Source organism: Bos indicus x Bos taurus, chromosome 15 (assembly GCF_003369695.1).
Source record: "Bos indicus x Bos taurus breed Angus x Brahman F1 hybrid chromosome 15, Bos_hybrid_MaternalHap_v2.0, whole genome shotgun sequence".
NCBI classification, from domain to species: Eukaryota; Metazoa; Chordata; class Mammalia; order Artiodactyla; family Bovidae; genus Bos; species Bos indicus x Bos taurus.
This window is the reverse complement of record NC_040090.1, coordinates 61,650,333-61,668,299: the sequence shown is the minus strand read 5'-3', so window position 1 is coordinate 61,668,299 and position 17,967 is coordinate 61,650,333. Positions and strand designations below refer to the sequence as shown.

The following is a 17,967-nucleotide window of genomic DNA, read 5'->3' as shown; positions in this document are numbered from 1 at the left end:
AACTTGTTCTGAACTCCAGTTGTTAGGGGAATGCTTAATGAGGAAAGAGGCTGCTAGATTTTGACATATATGAAAATCTGTCAGGTCATTGGCTGGCCACTGAGATAACAGAAAAGAGACTTCAGGGACCACATTCAACAAGGAACACGGTCTTTGCAAAATCAGTGTAGAAAAGTTACTAGACAAATGGATAATTGCAGCCCTTAACAACATTCCCTGATGGGAAGGCAGAATCTGGTTTCCAGAGTTACCACGTTGTAATATTCAAAATGTTGTTTTTGACAAAAATTAAAGACATACAAAATGGGAAAGTATGCCCTATTCACAGGGAAAAGAAGAGACTGACAGAAGCGGTCCCTGAGAAAGGCCAGCTGGAAGCTGGCACCCAGTCACTGAATGTTGGCATCCTGGAATTTAGCATGACTTTTAAAAGAAAATGGGGTTGCTTTTTATTGGAAATGCCATGCTTTCTTTTGGCTTTATATTACATTATGAGTATTATAAATATTCTGCCCTTTTGTTTAGTGGAAATTACCAGGAGGGGAAAAATGACCAAATTGCACCTGAGAAAAATTAAAATTTTACTCTTATATCTGGCCTTAAAAACACGTACTCTCACCATTCCATTGGTTTTTTTTAAAAAAATTTTTATTGGCATATAGTTGATTTAAAATGTGTTAGTTTCAGGTGTATAGCAAAGTGAATCAGTTTTACATATACATGTATCCACTCTTTTTAAGATTCTTTTCCCTTATAGGTCACTATGGTATATTGAGTCGAGCTACCTGTGCTATACAATTGGTCTTTATTAATTATCTATTTTAAACCCATTGATTTCTTTTTAATGCTCACATAAGTGAATAAGATTAGATGACATTTTCTGTATTTTCAGTTAATCACTCGTTAAAGACATATTTGAATTTAACACATTCATTATTCTTGCTTGAGGTACAGTCTATTTGGTATGACAGAAAATAATGCCTTTCTACTATCCTTGGCTACTCAGACACGGTACATTGTTATTTTCTTGCCCTTTAGATGCTACTGGTTTCACATCTAAATAGAAGTTTAGATTGGCTAGGGAACTGGCTGCCAGCACGTTCGGTTAGGAGCCAGAATTCCAGGTCACACCTAGATCGGGTCTAGGTGACCCTCAGGTCTCCATTTGGATCTGAAGCAGTGGCAGTAGTGTTTAACGTCTGAGAGCGCAAATCATTCACAGAGGTCATTCACACAGGTCAGAGCCCTGGGTTGGGACTGAACACAGAAGGATGCAGCAGAGCCAGGAGCAGTCATTCCCTCCGCTTCCTTCTAGAAGAGGAGTGTGCCGATGAGAAAGATGAACAGGATCTGGATGGCCTCTCTCACGGGGCAGAGGAAGGCTCTGTTGGCTGAGCTTTTGTGGGTTGTGGTTAGTTTGGGGTGGGATGTGTAGAGGCTTGTGGTTGGCTTGGGGAGGCTAGTGGTTGGTATGGAGTGGTTTGTGGTTGTTTTCTGTGGGTTTGTGGTTGGTTTTGGCGGGGCCGGGGTTGGTTTGTGGGTTGGGGTCGTTATGACCTGCTTGGTTGAGACGTGCTTGACGGTCACAGTCCCTGGGGGAAAAAAAAAACAACACTGGCATCAGAACCTCTTTTTGGTGGTGAGTGGGCACTACAGAAGGGAGGCTACTGTGAGAGAGTGCTGGGACCAGAGTTCATAGGCACAATTCAGTGGCCCTTTCTCAAGGGTTGAGTGTGTGTAGAGGAGAGGGAAGCCAGGGGGTACAGAATGTCAAGGATCAAAAAATAAACACTCTGACCTTAAGGTCTATGGAAGAAGGACTTTATACTGAACTTATATAACTACCGAATTTATACTGAACTTATATAACTACCGAATTTGCTATTGAGAAAGTAGTCTGCCCTCAAATGTCCTCATGTCCTTAATATTAAATTTGATCAATCAGTACAAATATTTAATTTTTGCTAATTTCAAAGGTTGTAAGAGCTAGACACCATCCAGACCTGAGGATGGCTAACTCTGCTTTCAAGGAAGTGTAAACAAGTCCTGTCCAAACCCATGAATCCATTTTCGTGGTGTCTGAAGCACTGGTCATTCTCACGGTGATCTGACCACATGTTGGTTCTCTGAGGTTGCCTTGCAAAGAAGCAGAGAAAGCTAGGCCTATATCCCTGGGAGGCTGTCTGCTCCTGGAAAGCTGGAGCTTGGCAATGACACCTCCAATGGTCTGAGTGAACCATGGAAGGGACTATAAAGAAGGAGGAGGGAAATGCCCAGTAATTTGCTCAGACCTGTCTGCATTCTGCTCACCTGGAAGTGCCTTCCAGCTTTGTAGCATTGTCTATCTCATTTAGCATTTCCTCAGGGCAAATGTTTCTCTAGCACACCACTGAGCCAAAAGTCTGAACACAAATGCTTTCTTTTCCTTATTTTTTCAAAATCTTGATTTTATTAGTGTGGAGCTAAGGAGTTCTGGGGGGCTTTCCAGGTGGCTCAGTGATAATCAGCCTGCCAGTTCAGGAGACGCATGAGACATGGGTTCAATCTCTGGGTCAGGAAGATCCCCTGGAGTAGGAAATGGCAACCCACTCCAGTATTCTTGCCTGAAAAACTCTATGCACAGACGAGCCTGGCGGGCTATAGCCCATAGGGTCACAAAGAGTCGGACACGACTGAGGAACTGAGCACCAAGGGGTCCTGACTAGAAACAAACTTTATTTTCTTTTCCTTGTATGTATATGAGTGTTCATTTTGAAAATGTCCTGGAAAGAGAATAATATCCCAATCTTTTCACAAAGGGAAGCCACCAAAGAAACAGTTAATGTTTTTGTAAAATAGCTTGATTTGGCATGATCACTTTAACATCTGTTGTGGAAAACAGATATGTCTTTGACCACATTTGCAATGCTTGACTGACAGGAAAATGGGCAGCATACTAGATGTATTTCAGTGTTTGAGGGCTCACGAGGAAGACCTGTTGTCTGGGCATTGAGAAAGACTAATGTTTCCTGTTCTTGGCTGAAGCTTGTGTTTTAAAACTTAATTAAAAAAAAAAGATTGTATTTATAGTTTTAATGTAAGTTCAAGAAAAGTGGAGAGAAGTACAAGATGTGGAATTTGAGTCCTGGTTTTGTCGTTAGTTTCTGTGCAGCCTTTGGCAAGCTACCTATCTTTTCTGAACCTGTTTCTTGAATTCATTTTAGCTTCCCAGAGAGAGATAAGAGAGAAGGAACGGGGCAGAGAAAGGAGAGAAAGAGGGCAAGGAGCCTCGCGATGGTTTGAAGTCGAGGACGACAGCCTGGTAAAGGTAAGTGGAAATCCCTGGTTGTGTTGGAGGCCAGAGGCCACCTTGAGAACTAGTGGCATTATTGGTTTTCATTGTTATCAGCCCTTCTTTGTACAAATCCCTCTTCTCTTCCCTTAAACTCTTCAGTAGGGTCTGCTATACCTATGAAGGCTTTGTGCGAGGGGCGATTATTACGGAAATTGAGGAAGGAACATATCCCTGCAGATATGGAAAGAGCTCCTGAGGAAGCTGGAGTCTGGAGCCACAAGTGACCATGAGAATAAAAGGCCCGCTGGAACTGGCTGTCGTTTCCCACAGGGCACAGGGTTGAGTTTATCTTATGAGATCTCAAGGTGCTGAAAGACTCAGCTGGTATCTGGGTAATGCACAAGTAGACTCTTTTTTTTTTCTAGGGCACCCACAAGATTGTTTTCCAGGCTGATGGATTTCACTGCCAGATATGTAAATAGGCTGCAGAGGAACTTACCAACTTCCGGCAGTGTTATGGAATCAAGTTCAGCATTTCTCAGGGAATTGACAGTGTAGATGCTGTGGAGGGCAAACCGAGGAGAGTTAATGGTGAGGAATTCACAAGCTCAGCTCATATGGCTGCCTTCCTAGGGGACCTCAACCTCTTAGTTCCTTTTGTGCTTACATACTTTATAAGCATACCACTTTATTTACATCACTTTGCCAACAAAGGTCCGTCTAGTCAAAGCTATGGTTTTTCCAGTAGTCACATATGGATGTGAGAGTTGGGCCATAAAGAAAGCTGAGCACTGACAAATGGATGCTTTTGAACCATGGTGTTGGAGAAGACTGTTGAGAGTCCCTTGAACAGCAAGGAGATCAAGCCAGTCAATGCTAAATAGGAGATCATTCCTGAATATTCATTGGAGGGACTGGTGCTAAAGCTGAAACTCCAATACGCTGGCCACCTGATGTAAAGAACTGACTCCTTGGAAAAGACCCTGATGCTGGGAAAGATTAAGGGCAAGAGGAGAACGGGGTGACAGAGGATGGGATGGTTGGATAGCATTACTGACTCAATGGACATGAGTTTGAGCAAACTCAGGGAGATAGTGAGGGACAGGGAAGCCTGACATGCTGTAATCCATGGGGTTGCAAAGAGTCATACAGGACTTAGTGACTGAACAACAAGTTTACAGCACATCTAGCAGATCATTCAGTAGTGATCTTCTCTATATTGGCTTGACTAAGAACCTCTTACTCCAGACGAGCTCATGTCCACTCCTCTCCCCCATCTACTCCACCGCCCTGTACTCCGCACAGGCTGGTGTACAGTGCAGTCTTTGTTCAGGCCAGTCTTTCTGCTTGTAATACTAGTCCCAGGCACATCTGCCCACAGACTCAACGGTAGCCTCTATGACATTGCTTTTCCCTGTTGTCATGAACCCAGATAGGTCTGCAGCAGGGAGACTGCACAGCCTAGCTGTGTGCCTCTCCTCACACTGGAGGGCCAGCTCCTCAAGGGCCAGTTCTGTCATCGACAACGCCTGACACTTAGCATCATAGGTGGTGCTCAGAGTTTGTTAAATGATCTGTACAGCTTGGTCTGTTGTTCTAGTATCAGTGGGTCTGTTATTATATCAGGCTCTTGTCCATGAGATGGTTGGAGAGCATCACCCACTCGATGGACATGAGTTTGAGCAAATTCGGTGAGATAGTGAAGGACAGGGAAGCCTGGCGTGCTGCAGTGCATGGGGTCACAAAGAGTGAGACACGACTTGGTGACTGAACAACAACAATCTTGTCCAGGCATTAACAGTTAAAGAGAGTGCACTACATGCCAACCCCTATGCTTGATGCTATGGGGACAGTGGTGAACAGTGCAAACCTGGTTCTTACCCTGGTGGCACTTCGAGTCCCTTCAGAGAGAAAGACTTGAAACAAATAATCGACTGACGAGTAAATTGGTCACCGTTGTGACACGTGTTTGGATGAAGCAGTGGCAGTGATGAGAGTAAGTAAACTGGGAGCAGGACTTGATGTGGGGCTTCGGGGAATGCTTTCTGAGGAAGTGATGTATAAGCTCAGTCATTACTGTTGCATAGGCCCTGCCTCCCCAGTCCTCACTGTAACATTCTGCGCAGGAACTCCCTCCTGTTCCCCTTTGTGCGCTACCCAGCACAGTGGGCTTCCTCTAGCCCCGGTGCTACCTCCCTTCCCTCGTCAGCCTCACTGCACAGTAAGGCATTGTCAGACAACGTCGCATGTGCACTTCGCAAACCATCTATTGTTGCAGGAAGTGTGGAGGACTTAAGGAGGTGGGATGAAAGGAAATTCATTGCCCTCATTGGTGCTGGCTGGCTTCTAAAAGGCTGCTGTCATTGTGAGGCTGGGTGGTAGCAGCTTCCTTTGGATTCTACCCTTGCAAGTCACTCTGTGGACATAACAGTACCCCCTCCAGAGCTCCAGAGACAGCTAGGTTTGACCAGGCCCAGGGTGTGGCAGGAGAGGGTAGAGAAGCCTGATAACATGACCATCCTCACTGTCTACAAAGGCCTGGACATAGTGGACATGGCCTGATGGTCAGACTTGCCCTTTCAGTACAAAAGGGCAGTCTGAAAGTATAGGGACCTCACAACATTTGGTCCTTGATGAGAACCTGAAAACAAATCCCTTACTGGGAGTGAGAGAAATTTTCTCTTAAACTGTAATGCGAGTCCCCGGTGGCCTCACCTCAGAATCTGTGTTCATTTTGCAGGACACTAGGAAGCCAATTTTATTGTACAGTCATCACACGTTCTGCTAGCAAGCCATTTCCAAAATGCATCTATGTTTTAAAAAATGATTCTCTGTGTAGTGGTGAAACTGAGTCCCGCTAAACCTGAGATCCCCTGCTGAGTTTATGACTAACCTCTCTATCCAAAACTCTATTCTCTTTCTTATGCCGACACTTCTCCCTATTCCTATTCCCCTTAGGATTGAGTAGTATCAAAGAAAAGGGGGGACTAAAACCAAGCAGGACCTGGAGGCCCACTCTGGTACAAAACCCCCTCCATACTCCTCCACTTCTTGTTTGTCGAATAAGGCTTTAGTTTCCTAGACCCTCCTTGAGTTCCAGAGAGCAGAACCATCAGTTACTAATTAGGGAAGTGAAGAAAGGTAGAAACAAGGGAAAGACAGTCAAGAAACCATACTTCAGTGACAAAACAGACTCCTAGTTCTCTTCAAGGGATATACATAACAATATCACACGTATTTTTGCATTGTTCTTCAGAAATTAAGACCACCGCCTGCCCAGGTGGAGGATGCCAACTACATGCTGACCACAGGCACACAGACCCCAGACTGTCTGGAATCAGAAGGCTGATGATTAGGACTTCTGAAACATCACTCTGTCACCTCACTACCACTGGTGAATCAGAAGAAAGTCATGCCCCTTGCAAACTTCACCCCAGATATGGCCTTTGAAGGACCTTCCCTGAGGGCCATCAGACCAGGTCTTTCGTGCCTGAGCCACCCATTTTCCTCCCTCGGTGCCTGCAGTAAACACTATCCTTTCTTTCATCACCACCCAGTGTCAGTACATTGGCTGCATTTTGCAGCAGGCAAGTGGAGGGTTTGGTTCAATAACAGTGGGGGCTAAGAGCACCCGTCCTGCAGGCTCTTGGCTACAGGCAGCTTCTCTGCATCCTCAGTTTAGCAAGTCTCCTTCAACTGCACAGGGCTTGGCAGAGAGGGCAGTGCTAAGGTAGCCAGATGATTTCAGGATGAGTGTCTTTATTTTTAACCGTTTGCTACTGCTGCCCCCAACCCTGCCTGGCTCTGGAGTTCTGTCAGCCCCAGACTAATAGGAGTGCACTGGGTGGAAGTAGCAGGGGAATATAGAGAATTTGAAGCAAATTGGGTGCCAATGACATGAGTTCTTTCTCAATCCAAACTTAAGTCAGGTTCTAGAACCTTCTCCTACCCATCTGTGCACTTCCTTGTAAAATCCAGCTTTAACCAGACTCCTCATAAGTCAATTTAGCAAGAACCTCCCACCCTTGATATCTGATCACCCTTATTATCTGATTGAATTCCTCATCCTCTACTATCCCCAGGTGATATCTGATCACCTTGGCCTGCCTTCAGCAGGAACCCTTTTAGGTCAGTTTAGCCAGGGTCCCTCTGACAGGTTTTGATGTTTCCTCTTACAGATTTTCCATCCGCTCACCCTCTACCCTGTTTCTTGGCTATAAACTCACACTTGCCCATGTTGTATTCAGAACGGAGACTGGTTCTATACTGAGTTCTCTTTTCTCTTATTGCAATAGTCCCAAATAAAATCTGTGTTTATCCATTCATTCATTCATTCATTTTGCTTTAACTACTCTCCAGCTCTGGGTTTGTCTTTAACACCAATTTTTTTCTGTTTGTTGAGCATACCTTGTGTGTTTGTGTGTGTGTGTGTGTGTATGTGTGATGTATAAACTTTTGCAGATAAAACGTAGGACAAAGAACGGTGAGGCAGAAAAGGCGTGCAGCTACTGAATTCTTCACATCATATCTGGATTGTATTTTGAATCCTCCAAGGTCAGTATAAAACTGTACAAACCCAGTATGAAATTGTAAAAGCCCCAGAGAAAATCATTTATGGATCATTTCTTACTTTATCTTGACTGTAGTTATGTCCGTGGAATTAGGAGACATCCATTTTGCCTTGAAGAGCGTGCTGAAATTACCCTTCAAGTAGTACTCAGCTCTGCCTTCACAATGGTCGCTGGGGTTTTCCCAGGAGCCAATGACTGACTTGTTCTGGTCCCGTGCTTCCAAGACCACAGAGATAATACCATGACTCACTTGAGTTGACACTAGAAGGAATTAAGGAAACAGTCAGCTGTCTGTGCAGTGAGACGAGAGATGGGGTCATAAAATCAAAATTAAATATGAAAAAAGAAAGTTACAATTAGTATGTAAATAAAGTATGGTCCCATTTTTATCAAATATAAAATAAGTTGAAAAAAATCTGGAAGGAAGTACATCAATATTAGCTATGAGGATTTCCTGATTGTGCAATTATAGATGATTTTTATTTTCTTCCTAGTTCTTTTTTTTGTGTTTTCCAAGTTTTCTACAGGAAAAGGTGGACAAAAGAAGACCTGTGCTCTGGTCCTGGCTTTGCTACATACCAGGGATGAGATCCTGGCTGACTTTTAACCTCTTGAGTCCTGTTCCTATCTGCGAGATGAGAGTTCTGTCCTTTGTGGGTGGGTGGGTGGCACGATAGTGAAGTGAGGGGATTGAAGCTGTAGATGTATCTGAAAAGCTCAAGTGGGCCTCCTGGGAAGTGCTTCAGGAAATAAGGGTCTGTTACTGCCTAGTCAAACAAAATCTATTTGCTGGCTCCAGAAATGCTGATGTTCTTGGTCTCTGCTGTGGAGGGTGAGGGAAGGGAGGTGGGGCTCTGAGACCCAAAGGCCCTAATCCAAGCACCTAATATCAAATAACCACTCAGGGTTCCCTGTTCCCCTCTACTCAGTGAATCTTACCTATTGACTTAGCCCAGCGTGTGCCCACAGTGGCGTGGGCTACTGATACTTGTGAATTCCACATGCTATTTTCAGCATTCCAAAGTGTATTAGGGAGGGAATTTCAAGAGAATATTTCAGTTTGTCCATTTCCTCCCTTAGAAGATCCCTTCTGAACAAGTTTCTCAATCCTAAGGGTATTATTCTCTAGGGCCCTCCCAACCACCCCAAATTCCTTCAACAGCCTCTCCTTTACAAAATAAAGAAAACTGATCATGTAGCATGATAAAAGCAGACAGTCCTGGATCTGAATCCTAGCCCTAGCATTTAGGACCAAGTCACTTCACCTCTGATCCTTGGTTTCTTTTCTGTCCATCATTCACTCCACAAATATTTATGCTTTGCATTAGGCTTGGTTCTAGGTATGAGGACAATGACATTATCTTTCATTGCGTGGAGATCATGATACTTTATCTTGAAAGGTTCTTGGGATAGTGAAGAGAGGAATGTAAAAACTTTAGTACTGGTGGGTGTTGGCTAAGTTGTCATTTTTATTCTTAGCATGAAACAGTTCTCTGTTCTGTTTGTTTTTGCCAGTTAAGGTTGCTGAGCCAGATCCCCTGGCTCTGACTTGCTCAGCCAGAACCTGATATTTGTCCTTAATACCTATGCATGGTGGTGGATGCTAATGAGCAACAGTGTCATCCAGTCATCATCAAGCCTGTCTTGGTCCTGTTGTGGAGGGTGAGGGAAGGGAGGGGGGCTCTGAGCTTGCCTTTGCCCTTCTGCTTTCTCTCTCTCTCTGGCTTACATCCTCCTTTCATCCCTCCTAGTTTTCTGTATTATTTAGATTCCTGACCTCCATGGCCCCCTCCCTTCAGACTGCCACCTGAGGACCCACACCTGTCCAAAATCTTCAAAGTGCTTTTCTTTCTAGAGCCTCTAAACATTTTTGGTTTTGTATTTCTGCTTCTGTTCTGTTGTTCCCAACACACAGCACACAGCTCTCGTGACTGTCGTAACCCCACTCACTCTGCGGATTGTACCCCTCCTCTAGGATAGCGAAGCTTCCTCTATTCTGCAGACGCACCTGGCTTGCCGGCCGCTCACCCTTGTTCATATCTGGTGCCTGCCTGGAATTTTCCTTCTTGCCTCACATCTTACCCCCACTTACTCTCCAAGATCCTGCTCTCTTTTCCTCTCATTCCTGAATCATGTACGCTTTTAACTATAGAGTTGAGGACTTAATTACATTCTGACTTGTACCAGAACTGTAGTTTCTCCTGTGGATCTGGGCAATCCAGTGCTGGGTACCTGGAAAGCACGAAGTAGCTGCTCACTGATTTTTTAAAAAGTTATGCATCCAGAGTTGCACAGTACCTTAAAGCTGAAGGTTCAGGAAAAAAGGCAAGCAAGTTAAATTTCTCTTGCCTGTCAAAGTAAAAACAGAGGCAGATGCTTACCCCGCACATTATAATGTATTATAAATGCTACTGCCTTACGAATTTCTTTGACTGATATTAAGGCAGACCCAGGGAACCTGTTCTATGATGTTGCATGAGCTGCAACTGTACCTTGAAACCTGCCAAACCATTTAACACAAACCCTGAAATTAAAAAAAAAAATCAATATTAAAATAAGGAGAAGCACTTGGCCTGTGTGGACATTCACTTGGTCTTCCCAGAAGTCCTGGGAATCCCATGAGATCTTGTAATGACACAAGGAAATCATGGAGCCTGTTGTGTAATTCCAGGTGTGGAATCTGATACATCACATATCCAAGGGCATAGGATTTTGACTCTCAACTTAAATCATTCCTACAGTGAGTCAGTTTATCACAAAGCTTTAGCACATTTCTGGACAGAGAGGAAATCAGATGAAGTTTAGAGACATGCATGATGCATAGCAGATGTTCATGAGTCTTAGTTTCTGCTTCTGGTACCTGATGCCTCGGTAAATGCCATGTCCGTCTCATCCGACACGTTCCCTTATGGGTCGTCTTACGGATCGTCTTTTGATTCTTCTTTCTCCTGTGTTCCTACTTTCAGAAGGTTTCTCTGCCACCACCACCTCTAACTGCCCCACCCACACCCTTTGCGTCTTCACAAGATAGGTTTCTTTCTCTTCCATTTCAACAGCAAAATTCCTCACCTCATGATGTGTTTGTTATCTTAAGTCACACATCTGAGATCTCTGACCACCCAGATCCTTCCCTGTATGCAAGCTCCCACTCTTCCCTGTACACAAGCCCACACCTCCTGGGCCTCATCTTGGATCACAAGATCATCCTCCCTGCCTTGGTTAGAACAAGATCTGCTGCCTGAGGGAGTCAGACATAGGGAGCCTTGCCACAGCCGAGGCACCTAGTGACAGTCCCCAAGGGGGGAAAAAAACAGGAAAAAGGACTAGCCAGAATGAGTGTGTGGAGGCAGGCGACAGTCATTCTCCTGCTCAAGCCTGGAATCTGTGGACCGTGGGTGTGGGGACCACTCCAGTGTTCTCTGCAAAATCTGGTGAGAGTTCTAACAGAGGCAGGGTAACATGGTAGATGAGGAGGCAGACCCTGAAGCTGGACGGCCTGACTGGACAAAGCTGGACAACTCGTGGCTATGATTTAGGTTCAAATATTAGCGGTACACTCTACTAGTGACCTTGGACAAAACTGTAACTCCCCGGTGCCTCAGTTCTCATCTGTAAAATGCAGATGATACTAGCGTTTCCCCTTAGATCAGTACTCAGAACACAGGAAGATGTCTCAGCTCTCACTCCTGTAATTGAGAGCTGTACAGTGTTGTGATTAAGAGAAGGGTCTCTGAAGCTAGAAAGCTCAAGTTCAGATCCCAGATCCATCATTTAAGTGGATCTGTGACCTGAGCGATTCCCTGGCATCTCTGCCTGTTTTCTCATTTACAAACAGGGGATGACAACAGCATCTACCCAGCAGGTCACTGTGAGGGCTAAATGTATTGGTACATGTAAACAACCATATTAAATTTATTGTTATTATGAACGTTGTATTAGAGAGCACTTGCCTTGACTTGCAGGTCTGACTGATCCCCAAAGGGATGTTTATATAATAGTTCTAGGCACATCAAGGAAAAGCACTGGATTCAGAATGAAAAGACTAAGATTCAAGAGGCACTTCTGCCACTTACTAGCTGTGAGACCCTGAGCAAGTCATTTAACTTCTCTCAGCTTCATACTCCTCATTTACCGGGTGGGGCGTAACGATTTCCCTGTCTCACTCACTGGATGTTCTGCCCATGTCTCACTCACTGGATGTTCTGCCCATAGACTGAATGTGAGCAGTGTTTCCTGGAGTTGCACAGTACACAGTCATCCATGGTGGCATCGTTTTATCAAGTGGATGGGAAAAGACCACAAACTGAGGTGCAATTATTGCTTCTTAAAATAATAAAAATGCCTCCCCCCTCCCAAATACAGACAGTTTAAGTCCACTTTAAGTGAGAGAACTTGCCACAGTTGTGCTCTTGCCGCGACTTGCTTAACCTGAGTGTTGGGGCGTCTTGACTCTCGTGGCTCAGCTTCACAGAGGGGACATGCAGGAAGCGTCCCACCCAATCCACCCATTCCCACATTCTCATTCTCCCTTCTGCAGTCGACGTCCCAGCCAGGTCAAAGACACACGCTTTGTGTGTGTCATTGAGAGCAGGGATGGAGGGGTATGTCCTGCAATTCTGGCTTGATCTCCCTTCAGAGAACAAAGGAAAGCAGAGAGAACGACTTCTACTTACCTGTGTAGAGTGTGTTGCTCTTATAGATATCTGGGCTGATGTGGATTAGTGAGGATTTCTTGGTGGTGACCGACAAGAACGGCTTGCAATTGGTAGTGGAATTTGTACAGCTGGCCGGAGAACACAGAAGCCAGAGGCATAGAAGCAACCCCAGTGGCAGCAGCAGGGACCTCAGGATTGCCATGGTTTCAATCTGCTTGCAAACTGCTGAGCCCGGAACTGGGTAAAAGCGACAACTCACCTGTTTATATGCTCTGGGGCTGGATCTTCCGGGCGATGTCATACATGCAAATGTCCTGCCCACTCCTCCCTTGGGCTTCTGGAATTTGGCCCAAGATATCACCAGGAACGAATCTCTCCCAGTTTCTGTGACCCTTTACCAGTTCCAGTTTCACTCAAGAAGGGGAATGTACTGATCATGGTTTATTTTGCATCTCATTCACCTCAGCCTCTGATATGTGAAGGAAGCTATGGGAAGGAGTTAATACTGGCAAAGTGAGATTCGGAGTTGAGTAATCATAACCTACCTGGCCTGTGTAGAAACTACATTCTTCTCTGTGTAGGAAACTCAGGCATTAAAGCACTTTTTTTTTTTTAATAGAATATTACATACCCTTTCCAATACTCCTTAATCGAACACATCTTCCTGTCCCAGTTCATTTTGTGACTATCACAGAACTGGAAAGCCTGTACTTATGGATTTATATTTGTTTCTTTGGAAAGAAACACCTTTCTCCTACCTAACACTTTCCTCTATAACACAAGGAAACTACTGAAGAAAATCGGAAAATATGTTTTTTCATCTCTCTTCTCTGATTTTAATTCACTCACTGAAGGAGAGAAGAGGAAAGATGTATTCTATTGTGTGAGTAGAAGGAAAACAAAAAATGTAGACTTGAATCAAAAAGATATTTATACATGTTTCTTTGAGAGACACACTTACAAAATGGTGGAGCAAGGACCTCTGAAAAACCCCCTCCTCTAGAAAAGTGATAAGCAAAAACAAAGTCAACTTTTTCAGGACTCTAGAAATCGCCAAAACTTGCAGCAATTCGAGGAGCATTTGTCTAAGAAAAATGGCTAAATCTCGTTAAGCACAGTGAGATCATGACATTTTAACTTGTTCCCATCCCTGTTCCCATCCCTCTCACCCCACCTCTTTAGGTAGCCTTCGAAACCAACAACCTTGCAACTGTGATAGCCATGAAGGCCAGCAAACTAGCGGTCAAGAGGGAGGGGAAAGAATGGGTTTGGAGTGCTCCAAAAAGCTTCATTTTCAGAGAGTTGTCACTCTGTGACCTATTTGCAAATTGTCTGTAAAGATGGATTCTCAGAGCTTTCAGAACTTTCTCTGTGCAAACAACATTACTGTTAGGACATTTGTTGAAAATAGTCAGTGGAAAGTTTTTTTTTTAAGAAATTAATAATATTATTAATACAATTTAATTATGATGCTATGAATTTTTAAAGTACTTCATGACTTCCCAGGCATTTTCCATGTGTCACTTTATTCTTATCAAAGAGTGATGAGTAGATGATGTTCCTGTATATCTACTAAGCAATATAATCAAGTTGCAAAAACATTTTCTGAAACCCAATCTGACCATCTTTCAGCTGTATTGCTGTTAACATAAATTTTGGTGTTTTGTGCATATGTTAAGAAGATCATTGCTTGTATTTGGAACTTCATTTATTTAAATCAGATATTTCTATATTCTCTTTAACATAGACTTTATCCAAGTATTACAGAGTTTCCAAAATGGTGAACATCAGTCTGAACTAAACCTGGAAATGTCCTTTGTTCTGTGCACTGTTTATTATTTTTAAAATAAGGAACAAAATCTAGATTCCTAGCTTCTTTTGAAAAGAGGGAATATTGAGCAAAACGTTTCATTAAATACTGCTAAAGAGTTGCTGTCCCCTTGACATAAGATATTCTATTTTCAGTAACCCAGTAAACTCAGTAAAATCCTTTGTGTCTTCCTGACACAGTGTCATATGCAGAACTAAGAATAAAATATGTTGACGCTATATTACCAATTTTTTTTTATGAGCTCAGTTTTCTCTTTTGTGTTATGAGTCCTGACTACTTTAGGCTATTGATTTGTGACCTTTATTGAGTCACTTAATTCCTACTTATATGGGCTTCCCAGGTGGCACAGTGGTGAAGAATCTGCCTGCCAATGTGGAGACACGAGTTCAACCCCTGGGTCAGAAAGATCCCCTGGGAAAGGAAATGGCAACCCACTCCAGTATTCCTGCCTGGAAAATTCCATGGATAGAGGAGTCTGGTGGGCTACAGCCCCTGGGGTCACAAAGAGTTGGACACGACTGGGTGACGTGCACAACAATGCCTACTTTTGGGTTATTTACTCTGAGTTCTTATTTAAAATTCTTTATCATTGGAAAGTTTTCTAACATTGCAGCTGCCTGAGGCAGTGGTTGCAACTAACAAGGAGCTGAGCAAAAATGTAAAAGAAAAAACTGGAGAATGAGGTTTTGACTAGGGGCCTTGGCAAGCTCTGACAAATCCCTGGGAATCTGAAAGTCCACCTGCATGAACAGAGCTATGCACAGGCCCAGGAAAGATCTGAGAAAGCCCTTATCTCTCATCTGTGGCTGACCTTGAGGATCTACACGAGTAAGAAGAATGCAGCTGAGGCAGAGTTGTAAAATGCTCATCTGACCAGTGAATTCATGCTTTAAAATGCACACAGAGGAAGCTGAGAGGAAGCTGCCAAAGGCTGAGAGACTTATTGGTTCAAGATGTTTAGGAAATCTCTGTCTATTCATTAACTGACCACTAAGCTAACTGAGGGCTTCCGCTGTGGCTCAGTAATAAAGAATCTGCCTGCAAAGTAGGAGACCCAGTTTCGATCCCTGGGTTGGGAAAATTCCCTGGAGAAGGAAATGACAACTCACTCCAGTATTCTCGCCTGTGAAATCCCATGGGTAGAGGAACCTGGTGGGATACAGTCTATGGGGTTGCAAAGAGTTGGATTTATCAACTAAACAACAACCAGCTAACTGAGCAGAGACTTCAGTGGCCACACATAATAAGGAATATTGACTTTGGAGAATGAATTCAGAAAAGTTGCTAAACAGGCAGCAGCAGCAACAACAAATAATAACCAACAGTAACTACAACAAATCCTAGGAAGGAGGGGAATTGGGTGTACAGAATGGTCAATGGTCACATTATATTTTTTTAAATGTTCAATTTTCAACAAAAAATTATGAAACATACAAATGAATAAAAAGTATGTTCTGTTTATAGAAAAAAAAAAATCCCAGCCAATAGAAACCATCCTTGAAGAAGTCCAGATGTTGGATTTACTAGACAGAAATATTAATTCAATTATTATAAATATGTTCAAAGAACTAACAGAAGCCATGTTTAAAGAATAAAAGAAAAGTGTAAGAATGATGTCTCAACAAAAAAGGAATATTAGTAAAGAGATAGAAATGATAAAAAGAACCAAACAGAAAATTTGTAGTTGAAAAGTAAAACTGAAAGGAAAAATTCACTAGAAGGACTTAAGAACAGATTTTAACTGGCAGAAGAAAGTATCAATAAACTTGAAGATATTCAGTAAAGATATTCAATACATTTAAGAAAAGAAATGCAAGATTATATACTGAAAACTACAACAAGGAACTCATAAAAGCCAAAATGATCTTGAAGCAATTAACAACAATAATGTTGGAGAACTCACACTTAGCAAGTTCAAAACTATGAAGGTATTGTAATCAAGACAGTGTGGAAAGATGGTGGAGTAGAAGGACTCCACTTCTACTCACTTCCTTTCATGGGCACACAAAACTGCAACTATTTGTACAGCAACTATTGATGAGAAAGACGGGTTTCTACCAGAGAAGATCTACAAGTAAAGACGTAGAGAAGGAACCACAAGGAGACAAGTAAGAGGTGAGAAGTTGTCAAGACCCATACCCCCTGAGAAAATAATGACAATTTCAGAGGTTCTCCACAAGGAATAAGGGATCTGAGCCCCACATCAAGCTCGCCAGCCTGGGGGTCTTGAACTGGAAAAACAAGCCCTTAGAATGTTTGGCTTTGAAGGCCAGCAGAGCTTACTTTTGGGAGACCTACAGAGCTGGGGGAAATAGAGATTCCACTCTTAAAGCGTGCATACAAAATCTCACATGCTCCAGGACCCAGGGAAAGGAACCTGGATCAGACCCACCTGCTGATCTTGGAGAGTCTCCTGGAGAGGCAAGAGGAAACTGGGGCTCATCCCAGGGATATAAACACTGGCAGCAGCCATTCCTGGGAGCTTGATCTGCCACAGGACACTGGTGCTGCAAGTGTCATTTTTTTATCCTTCCTCTAGCTTATTAGTGCCAGGACTCAGCCCTACCCACCAGGCTTTTGACACCAATAATGGGACACCTCAGGCCAAGCAACTACCCGGCGTGGGGCACAGCACCACTTACCAGCAGACAGGCTGCCTTAATACCCCCAGAGCCCAGAGCCACTACTGGACAAGGCCCTTCCACTAGAAGGCGCAGGACTTGTCCCCACACTCCGGTGTACAGGCACTAGACCTGGAGCCCCCAGAGATCCCAGGGTCCAAGGGAGGACCCAAATTAATAAAATCAGATAAAAAGCAGAAGTTAAACCAACACCACAGGAATACAACGGTGCCTAAGAGACTACTAAAATAACTATAATAAAATGGACTACCTAGAATCAATAGGCAAGTTCCTAGAAACGTGCAATCTCCCAAGCCTGAACCAAGATGAAACAGGAAATATGAACAGACCAATTACAGGTAGTGATATTGAATCAGTAATAAAATAAAACTCCCAACAAACCAAAGTCCAGGACTAGATAGCTTCACAGGTGAATTCTACCAAACATTTAGAAAAGACTTACTTATCCTTCTTAAACTATTCCAAAAAATTTCAAGACAACTGCACTGAACTCATTCAACAAAGCCAGCATCACCTTGATACTGAAACCTGATAAAGATATCACAGAAAAAGAAAATTATAGGCAAATATCATGGATGAGAGCTTCCCAGGTGGTGCTAGTGGTAAAGAACATGCCTGCCAATGCAGGAGATATAAGAGATGTGGTTCGATCCCTGGGTTGGGAAGATCCCCTGGGGAAGGGCATGGGAACCCACTCCAGTATTCTTGCCTGGAGAATCCCATGGACAGAAGAGGCTGGCGGGCTATGGTCCACACGGTCACAAAGACTGAAGTGACTTAGCACACACACACACATCACGGATGATCATAGACACAAAAATCCTCAACAAAATATTAGGAAGTCAAATCATTATGTTAACAATATTAAAAGGATTATACACCTTGGTCAAGTGGGATTTATCCCAGGGAGGCAAGAATAATTTAATATCTGCACATCAGTCAATGTGATACACCACGTTAAAAATTTGAAGAATAGGGGCTGGTGGCTCAGCGG

The 17,967-nt window shown here is 43.5% G+C and overlaps 1 protein-coding gene and 1 long non-coding RNA gene across 2 annotated transcripts in view; one reads left to right on the top strand and one right to left on the bottom strand.

The window, feature by feature from the left end:
• Positions 1 to 626: 626 nt before the first annotated feature.
• LOC113905846 (placenta-expressed transcript 1 protein) lies at positions 627 to 12,753 on the bottom strand. Its single transcript, XM_027563747.1, has 4 exons — positions 12,519 to 12,753; positions 7,905 to 8,106; positions 3,774 to 3,835; positions 627 to 1,592 (listed from the first exon to the last, which is right to left on the bottom strand). Exons 1-4 carry the CDS (start codon positions 12,700 to 12,702, stop codon positions 1,312 to 1,314), a joined length of 729 nt encoding a protein of 242 aa, XP_027419548.1. The 5' UTR covers positions 12,703 to 12,753; the 3' UTR covers positions 627 to 1,311.
• LOC113905847 overlaps positions 3,202 to 17,967 on the top strand; it is a 197,571-nt gene continuing 182,805 nt past the window's right edge. The window contains exon 1 of the long non-coding RNA XR_003514741.1: positions 3,202 to 3,307. This is a non-coding gene — a long non-coding RNA (uncharacterized LOC113905847). The remainder of the gene's footprint in view (positions 3,308 to 17,967) is intronic.

Coding starts and splice junctions, on each gene's coding strand:
- LOC113905846 (XM_027563747.1), bottom strand. CDS start 12,702: ATGGCAATCCTGAGGTCCCTGCTGCTGCCACTGGGGTTGCTTCTATGC. Junction 3,836..7,904: donor ATAACTACAGTCAAGATAAA/GTAAGAAATGAT, acceptor TGCCCTCCACAG/CATCTACACTGTCAATTCCC. Junction 1,593..3,773: donor CATAACACTGCCGGAAGTTG/GTAAGTTCCTCT, acceptor TTTTTCCCCCAG/GGACTGTGACCGTCAAGCAC.